Consider the following 10,000-nt stretch of genomic DNA (forward strand, 5'->3'; position numbering starts at 1 on the left):
CAGGGAGGAGGAACGTTTCTTTGGTCCTGGTCCTGGTCCTGGTCCTGGTCCTGGTCCTGGTCCTGGTCCTGGTCCTGGTCCTGGTCCTGGTGCTGGTCCTGGTCCTGGTGCTGGTCCTGGTCCTGGTTGCTAAAGGCAGATGATTGATGTTGTTCCTAATGAAGCTCACACTCACTATAATGACGTTAGGAGGTCTGTCAGTAGATGGAGGAGGTGTCAGCTGACCCTGGACCATCAGGTCCACTCAGCATCTGCTGCCTTTGGATCAATGCTTTGGATCAATGAGGCCCATATTTGATCAGTGGGAATAGAACCTTCACCTTGACATTCATGTCAGCATTAGAACAACAACCAATCAGAGCATTAACACAGGAAGATGTGTCATTTAGTGGCTTTTTATTGTCATTTTGTAGGTTTGATATATATATATATATATATATATATATATATATATATATATATATATATTCATTTATTCATTTTTTTAATTGGGACAATTTGTATTAATAGACATTTAAATGTAAATATATGGGATTGTAGCATGGGGGCTAATTTCCATCCACTGTCACATTAGCAGGTTTTTGTCAAACACAAATAATAAAAAAAAAAAAAAAACATCAGTAATAAGAATATATAACACACATACCATAATAAAAGACACACGTTTACAACATACACGGTTCTGGAGCGCTAACCAAAGTGCTAATGCTAAAGCTCAGGTCCTCAGTTTGTTGCACATTGCCAGATTATAGCATATATCATATAAATCATGTAAGCACTAATCTACTTATAAACATAATCCATGTTAGATATAATGTTGCACATGGTTTTATATGCAGAGACAGTATGTGTGAGTAAATATTGCACTAGATGTGTAGGGGTACACACACACACACACACACACATACAGTAGCTGTTTATTCTGATGAACAATGGGAAAGGTAACGTCATACTTTAACAGCTGGGTTTGAAACTCACATATCTACAGTTTAAGATCCAAAATATTGATTAGTATCAATACCAGTGTGATCTATACCAACAAAGAGGAGACCTGAGATATACAACACTGTAAATATTTACAAACATATGATAAATTCATCACTGAGGAACAGAAACAGTTGTCTAATGTCTATCCTACAGAACAGAATATATATCATTATGGACACATTTGTGATGTTTACAGTCCTGATCATTCCATACATACTTCAATATCCTGTCATTTATTCATTTTTTATTCAATTTAAAGAAATGTTGTAGAATACTTTAAGGAGTTCTTTCAACAACAATTTACAATTGAATTAGTCGTTATTTATACAAAGATTTGAGTTTGATACGTGATGTAAAATATTCATCAGGGTCACGTTATGGATGTTGTAAATGGTGAATAATGTAAAGGTATCAGTAGCTAGCTTAATGTTCCACGTTAGCTGTGCTGTATGATTAGCATTAGCAGCTAATGCTGTCATTAACATGAGGTTGAATGATGAAGGTGTTGTCGTGGTAACGGAGTGGAGTGGACACACCATCACACACTGAGCTACTACTCAATGCTTCCTGTTCTAATACCTCATGTCCTTCATTGGCTTTTTAAACATTCACATCAAAGTGTTGTTCTGGGGTTTCCATGGATACGGTTGATGCTAACGGAGCGGAAAGGAAAAGTGATGAAAATCATTAATAGAACCTGTGTTACAGTAAAACTAGAAAGCTATGATGTTTCTGCTTCATTAATAAACACACTTAATATTTCAGTGATTCATATTTTTATTGAAAATAATATGTTAAAAAGTATCACATTTTTCCCAAATGTGGCCCTAATGAAAGCTTGGCCCATATATACATATATACATATATATATATATATATATATATATATATATATATATATATATATATATATATATGTATATATATATATGTATATATACATATATACATATATATATATATATATATATATATATATATATATATATATATGTATATATATATATATACATATATATATGTATATATGTTGATCAGAGCGGTCATCTTTAATAGTATATATTATAATAACTGCTTACTCAACATAATTCATCATTTATTCATTTAAAACTATTATTCATCCCACAACACAGAAATGTAAATTTATAATAGCAAACAAAATGACAGGAAGGATAAATAAAGTTCTAATAATATAATTAATGTAACTAGAAAAAAAGATGATGCACAGAACAGTTTAACTCCATAAATATGTTCATAACAATACACGTTTTAATTGTGTACTTTTAACATGACAATAACAATAACATAAAGATTAATAAATAAATACTTTGTATTTTGTAATCATCTTTAAACTAATATTCTGTCCTAAATTTTAAATAAATTATCCAAATTCTCCTAAATTCCTGAAGGTCATCAGTTCTATTCATTAACCGTAGATATTAGAAAAGATCAGGATCAGCATTAATGGATCTGATTGAGTTTCAATCAGATCAACCTCTACTCTAAGTGTTCTGATCCAGGTTATAGAATGGGCCTAGAACATTCTAGAGGTGAAGAAGATGTGTTTTAATCCCACAGTGAGAAAAGAACCTCCATCCAACATCAAGGTCATCTGCTGGTCCTGCACTGGGGGCTCGTCCTGCACTGGGGGCTCGTCCTGCACTGGGGGCTCGTCCTGCACTGGGGGGTCGGTCCTAGACCTTCTCACACTTCCCAGTGACTGGTTCAAGTCCACGGTACCAGGGATCATTCAGACTTCCCAGCTGGGGGGGGGGGGGGGGGGTCAGCCAGGCTCTGGGAGGGGTCAAGGTTATTTACATTCTAAAACATTGACACTGAACCAGGGAAGTGTGGGAGTGTGAGGGAGGTCAGGGACGAGCGGGGACAGGGTGTCATGGGAAAGTCACCTCTGAGATGGATCTGAAAGAGTCAAATGCTGCAGGGGGCGGAGCCTATGCTGATTAGGGCAGATGGCGCTCTGATGATGGTGTAGAAGTGATGGAAGCTCTATTGTCATCATGAATGGAGGCTCCTAAGTTGACCCCGTGACCCCCGTCAGTGTTCTTCAGCTGAGCTCGTCTATTGTTGGTGGCTTTTCAGCTGCCTGTGTGAATATATAGAATATATATTATATAGAATATATATATCACCTCAGCAGCTTTCAGATCAGCTGATTAATGGAGCCACTCACACAGCGTGGGATGATTTATATCAGTGCAAACACATGTTTATGTCTATGTTTAATTTCATGTTTACATCTATGTTTAAATCTATGTTTACGTCCATGTTTACGTCCATGTTTACGTCCATGTTTACATCTATGATTACGTCCCAATATCCTTCAAACTAATAACCAGAGATGGTCAAAAGTATAATCTTTAGTACATATATTATCTTTAGTACATACTGTATATTATCTTTAGTACATACTGTATATTATCTTTAGTACATACTGTATATTATCTTTAGTACATATATTATCTTTAGTACATACTGTATATTATCTTTAGTACATACTGTATATTATCTTTAGTACATACTGTATATTATCTTTAGTACATACTGTATATTATCTTTAGTACATATATTATCTTTAGTACATACTGTATATTATCTTTAGTACATACTGTATATTATCTTTAGTACATACTGTATATTATCTTTAGTACATATATTATCTTTAGTACATATATTATCTTTAGTACATATATTATCTTTAGTACATACTGTAAATTATCTTTAGTATATATATTTTTAGGTAAAATACTCCAATACAAGTCAAAGCATCTCCGTCCAAACTTAAGTGAAAATACTGAATTATTTCCATCAAAAAATACTGAAGTATTGAAATTATTTGCACTTGTTTCACTAAGTATTCTAGTCTAATCTAACGTTGTGTTTTGTTATACTTTATACTATTTATTGATTACATATTCTTATACTTATTCACTTTATTTATTTTACTACTGTGAAGCACTTTGTGACTATTGTCTGTGGGAAGAATTATACAAATACATTTATTTACTTACTTTGATTGGTTTGCTTTCTTTATTTATTTGGATCATGTAAATGACAATTCAAAAACAGTTAAAAAATAATGGTAATAACATCAAGAAATAACAACTAAACAATATCTTGCATCTTCAAATTCTTCAAATCCTCACATCTTAGTTTACATGAGTGAAAAAGAGGAAGAAGTATAAACTTATCTAATTTTAATATATTTCTATACGTCTGAACTGAAACGTTAGACTTTGTCTCAATTTACTAAGAATGTAAAACCTGTAATCAATACAATATAATACATATCACACAGAAAACATGCATTAATAGTTATTTTTACATTAACCATACGTCCTTCTTTACAAATATATGAACCATATCTCACAACTTTTTACTCTAAATAACAAACGAGCAACTTGTGATGAATATTTATCATCAACAAACATCTAAAAAATCATTTATTTTTGCTTCTTTTTAAACAGAATTGTTTTAAATTCAGAACTCAGTCTGTTCCACAGTTTAACTCCACAGATTATAATATTTTACAGAAACTTTTCATTGTTGTACAAACTCTGCAAACCATACATTTCCTGAATATCTTTATGCTGTTTTATGATCCACCAAGTCAAATAGTTTCAGAATTTTAGATTTAAAAAATAAGTTGGGGTGTGTGAACCCCAAAATCATCATTATGAACAGTTCTGATTGTTTCCCCCACGTCTCTGTACAGTCATCTAAATAAGGCAGAAAATTATAATAACATTTGAAAAAATCTTCAACATAATTTTGATACTGTAGTAAAAGTGAATAAACCTGTGATGTTTGTTTAACGACCACATTTAGGTTTAGTTTATTCAAACCAACCAATCACGTTCATTCAAAGAATAAACAAAGAGCTGATCAATAGGATCAATATTACACTAATAAAGTTTATTTAATCAATAAAACTGCTTCATTTGACACAAATATATTCTAACCAACAACTGTATTAATATATGGGCCTAATTTTCATTAGGGCCACATTAAGGCCTGATTTTAACTTTTTAACAAATATTAAGTGTTTATTAATGAAGCAGAAACATCATAGCTTTCTAGTTTTACTGTAACACAGGTTCTATTAATGATTTTCATCACTTTTCCTTTCCGCTCCGTTAGCATCAACCGTATCCATGGAAACCCCAGAACAACACTTTGATGTGAATGTTTAAAAAGCCAATGAAGGACATGAGGTATTAGAACAGGAAGCATTGAGTAGTAGCTCAGTGTGTGATGGTGTGTCCACTCCACTCCGTTACCACGACAACACCTTCATCATTCAACCTCATGTTAATGACAGCATTAGCTGCTAATGCTAATCATACAGCACAGCTAACGTGGAACATTAAGCTAGCTACTGATACCTTTACATTATTCACCATTTACAACATCCATAACGTGACCCTGATGAACATATTATGTATAAAAAATAAAGTTATATTTCCAAAACATTTGAGCATCATGAGGTATATTTTTAAAAAACAATAAAAACGTAATAGTTTCTCTTTATAAAAACAAATTATACTTTATATGAACTGCTTTAAATCACTGCTTTTAATTTGAAAAACCTTGATTGTGGCTCTAAAATACATCCATAGATGCTCAGGATCTTCATCCTTTTCAGGATCAATATCTGATAAATCGATTATCTAATGAACCTCTCTCTGATTGGCTCGTGCATTGATTAGCCTGACGTATTAAAGGTTTAATAGTAGTTTAACAACTCATCTGAAGATCAACAGAAACTTTTTAGACTCAGAACTGGAACAAAGAACACGCCTGAGCTAACAGGAGAGGAAAAGTACTGAGAGTACCTATAGTAACTATAGGAACTATAGTAACTATATTAACTATAGGAACTATAGGAACTATAGGAACTATATTAACTATAGTAACTATAGGAACTATATTAACTATAGGAACTATAGGAACTATAGGAACTATATTAACTATAGTAACTATAGGAACTATATTAACTATAGGAACTATATTAACTATAGGAACTATAGGAGCTATAGGAACTATAGTAACTATAGGAACTATATTAACTATAGTAACTATAGGAACTATATTAACTATAGTAACTATAGGAACTATATTAACTATAGTAACTATAGGAACTATATTAACTATAGGAACTATAGGAACTATAGTAACTATATTAACTATAGTAACTATAGGAACTATATTAACTATAGGAACTATAGGAACTATAGGAACTATAGGAACTATATTAACTATAGGAACTATAGTAACTATAGTAACTATAGGAACTATATTAACTATAGGAACTATAGTAACTATAGTAACTATAGGAACTATAGTAACTATAGGAACTATAGGAACTATAGTAACTATAGAAACTTTAGGAACTATAGGAACTATAGTAACTATAGGAACTATAGCAACTATAGGAACTATAGGAACTATAGTAACTATAGGACCTATAGGAACTATAGGAACTATAGCAACTATAGGAACTATAGGAACTATAGTAACTATAGGACCTATAGGAACTATAGGAACTATAGGAATGAAGTACAATATTTGACTTTGAAATGTAGTGAAAGTAAGAAATATGCACCAAAAATAATACTCAATACTTTAGTAAATGTACTTGGATACTTTATTATCTCTGCAGAGATTTGAGTTCATCATGGGTTCTAGAGCAGTGGTTTCCTTCACAGTGACTCAAACCATGACTCATAAAGTCTTTAAACAGTGACTCATGGCATATTCTTTCTGTTTCCAATGCTGTGCTCTTTGTCTGCAGGTGTGTGTGTGGGCTCTGAGCTGTCCTTCCTGCAGCAGCCCAGTGATGTCATCGCTGTGAGAGATCGTGCCCTCATGCTGGACTGTCAGGTTCAGGGCGAGGAACCCATCATGGTCACATGGCGTAGAAACGGTGTCCCTCTGCCCGTTAGCCCACGGGTCCGTGTCCTACAGAACGGAACGCTCCTGATCCAGAACTTTCAGAAACGCAGAGAGGGCAGCGATGGAGACATTGGAGAATACGACTGTTCTGCTCAGAACCGCTTTGGTCTGCTGGTCAGCCGCAGGGCCAGGGTCTACCTGGCCTGTAGGTCATCCTGCTTCACCAAACACCACCTTAGCACCACATTAGCATCACGTTAGCATCACGTTAGCATGACATTAGCATCACATTATCACCACGTTAACCGTAGGGCCAGAGTCCACCTAGCATGTAAGGCATTCTGCTTTACCACACCATGTTAGCACCAACTTAGCACCATGTTAGCACCACATGGTTTTACACAGAGAGTAAGGAGACAGCACAGTGTTTCACATTACACAGTTATCATCACTTTTGTATTATTACGTTAGAGTTATTGTTCTATTATTGTTATTCTGCCTTTTCTATGATGTCATATCAAAGGCTTGGGAGGCCACGCCATAAATGACGCCATAAAAGAAAGAATGGTTTAAGTACTTATTTACACAAAGTTATTAAAAGTTGTAACATAACGAATCAAAAGGTACTAGAGATTCTGGCCAAACTAAACAAAAGTAGGGAGGACACAGGGCCGTCCACCCACTGGGCCGACCACCCACAGGGCCGACCACCCACAGGGCCGTCCACCCACTGGGCCGACCACCCACAGGGCCGTCCACCCACAGGGCCGTCCACCCACAGGGCCGACCACCCACTGGGCCGTCCACCCACAGGGCCGACCACCCACAGGGCCGTCCACCCACAGGGCCGTCCACCCACAGGGCCGTCCACCCACAGGGCCGACCACCCACAGGGCCGACCACCCACAGGGCCGTCCACCCACAGGGCCGTCCACCCACTGTACACCCTCTAAAATATAAAAAGGTTCAAAACACTAAATCTACAGAAACCAAAAAACTCCACTACCTGTGACCTCCAGTCCAAATGAAACTGAAGAACTACTGATGGTCCAATGAAGCTCCTCCTCCTTCTCCACCTTATTACTGATGTGAATCAGGGCAGACTCAGTAACATTATTACATTACAGTTATTATCACATATTACAGTGATGTCATTGAATTATGATAAGATGATTCTTCTTCTTCACTATATAATCATGTTCTGTTCTCTATCTGTTCCTGCAGCTCTACCAAAGTTCCACACACACCCAGTGTCTATGAATGTGAATGAGGGGGGCGTGGCTAGGTTCCAGTGTCAGATCAATGGTGTACCAGAGGCTCAGATCAGCTGGGAGAAAGACAGGGTTCTACTGGACACACAGGATAGCAGGTACACACACACACACACACACACACACACACACACACACACACACACACACACACACACACACACACACACATATATACGAACTATACACACACACATGCACGCACACACACATAGGCACTATACACACTATACATTCACACACACACACACACACACACACACACACACACACACAGTGCTCTCTATGAACTGATGCTGAGGCTGTAGCTCCGCCCCCTGTTCTCCAGGTACACCCTCCTACCGATGGGCGTGCTCCAGGTGACAGGTGTGAGGCAGGTGGATGCTGGAGTGTTCCGCTGCGTAGCTGCTAACATAGCTAACACGCGCTACAGCCATGAGGCGTCACTGAACGTCACAGGTGAGGTTCTAACAGGAAGTACTTCCTGGTTGTGGGTCATCTTTAGATCATTTCCACAGATCATAATATCATTCACACATTTAAACCATGTGTCCTATTGAACATGTTCTATATAAGGTGGAGCTCCAAAGTCCTACAAAGAACCCGTCATTCTGTCTGGACCTCAGAACCTGACCCTGACGGTCCATCAGACGGCCATCCTGGAGTGCATCGCCACAGGAAACCCACGACCCATCGTGTCCTGGAGCAGACTAGGTTGGACCATGTCTGGTGTTAGTGATCTACACATCCTTCTCTAGCTCATCTATCTCTATGTCCATGTGTCTGCTCTAGATGGACGTTCTATCGGTGTGGAGGGGATCCAGGTTCTAGGTACGGGGAACCTGATGATCTCAGACGTGTCCCTGCAGCACTCAGGTGTGTACGTGTGCGCCGCCAACCGGCCCGGAACCAGAATGAGACGCACAGCCCTAGGACGCCTCGTGGTCCAAGGTACTGTGCTCTCTTCTAGCTCATTAGAGCGCTAATGCTAACAGCTAATAGCTAACATTGTTAAGGCCGCCTCATGGTCCAAGGTACTGTGCTCTCTGCTAGCTCATCAGAGCGCTAATGCTAACAGCTAATAGCTACCATTGTTAAGGCCACCTCGTGGTCCAAGGTACTGTGCTCTCTGCTAGCTCATCAGAGCGCTAATGCTAACAGCTAACATTCTTAAGGCCGCCTCGTGGTCCAAGGTACTGTGCTCTCTGCTAGCTCATCAGAGTGCTAATGCTAACAGCTAACAGCTAACATTGTTAATGCCGCCTCGTGGTCCAAGGTACTGTGCTCTCTGCTAGCTCATCAGAGCGCTAATGCTAACAGCTAACATTCTTAAGGCCGCCTCGTGGTCCAAGGTACTGTGCTCTCTGCTAGCTCATCAGAGTGCTAATGCTAACAGCTAACAGCTAACATTGTTAAGGCCGCCTCGTGGTCCAAGGTACTGTGCTCTCTGCTAGCTCATCAGAGTGCTAATGCTAACAGCTAATAGCTAACATTGTTAAGGCCACCTGTCAGTGCCCAATCCTTTCGCAGGCCTGATCGTTTCCTTCACTCACAATCCTTACGACAGAGCTGCTGGGACGTGATATTAAAATGTAAACCGACCATACGACGTTTGTTAAATATTTTAATAGTACACATTTATATATGTGTTTTTAATGGTAAATTATTTATTTTTTTAAACAGATAACACAATACATAACATCAAAAACCAAAGATAAAATAAAAACCAAAATGAATTGGAATTCACTCAAAACATGGATTTCTAATTATTTTTAAATAGCAGTGTTTCAACCTTTTTTATATAGTTCATGCTAACAGCTAACAGCTAA

General features: G+C 37.4%; 1 protein-coding gene across 1 annotated transcript in view; it reads left to right on the forward strand.

Annotated features, from left to right (window-relative positions):
* Positions 1–10,000, forward strand: part of LOC114471908 (immunoglobulin superfamily DCC subclass member 3) — a 26,030-nt gene that overhangs the window by 4,036 nt on the left and 11,994 nt on the right. Inside the window, exons 2-6 of the mRNA XM_028460892.1 lie at positions 6,800–7,105; positions 8,125–8,269; positions 8,500–8,630; positions 8,748–8,885; positions 8,964–9,122. Coding sequence (XP_028316693.1) covers positions 6,800–7,105; positions 8,125–8,269; positions 8,500–8,630; positions 8,748–8,885; positions 8,964–9,122 — 879 coding nt within the window. The remainder of the gene's footprint in view (positions 1–6,799; positions 7,106–8,124; positions 8,270–8,499; positions 8,631–8,747; positions 8,886–8,963; positions 9,123–10,000) is intronic.

The sequence above is a fragment of the Gouania willdenowi genome, chromosome 11 (genome assembly GCF_900634775.1).
Source record: "Gouania willdenowi chromosome 11, fGouWil2.1, whole genome shotgun sequence".
Lineage (NCBI taxonomy): Eukaryota > Metazoa > Chordata > Actinopteri > Blenniiformes > Gobiesocidae > Gouania > Gouania willdenowi.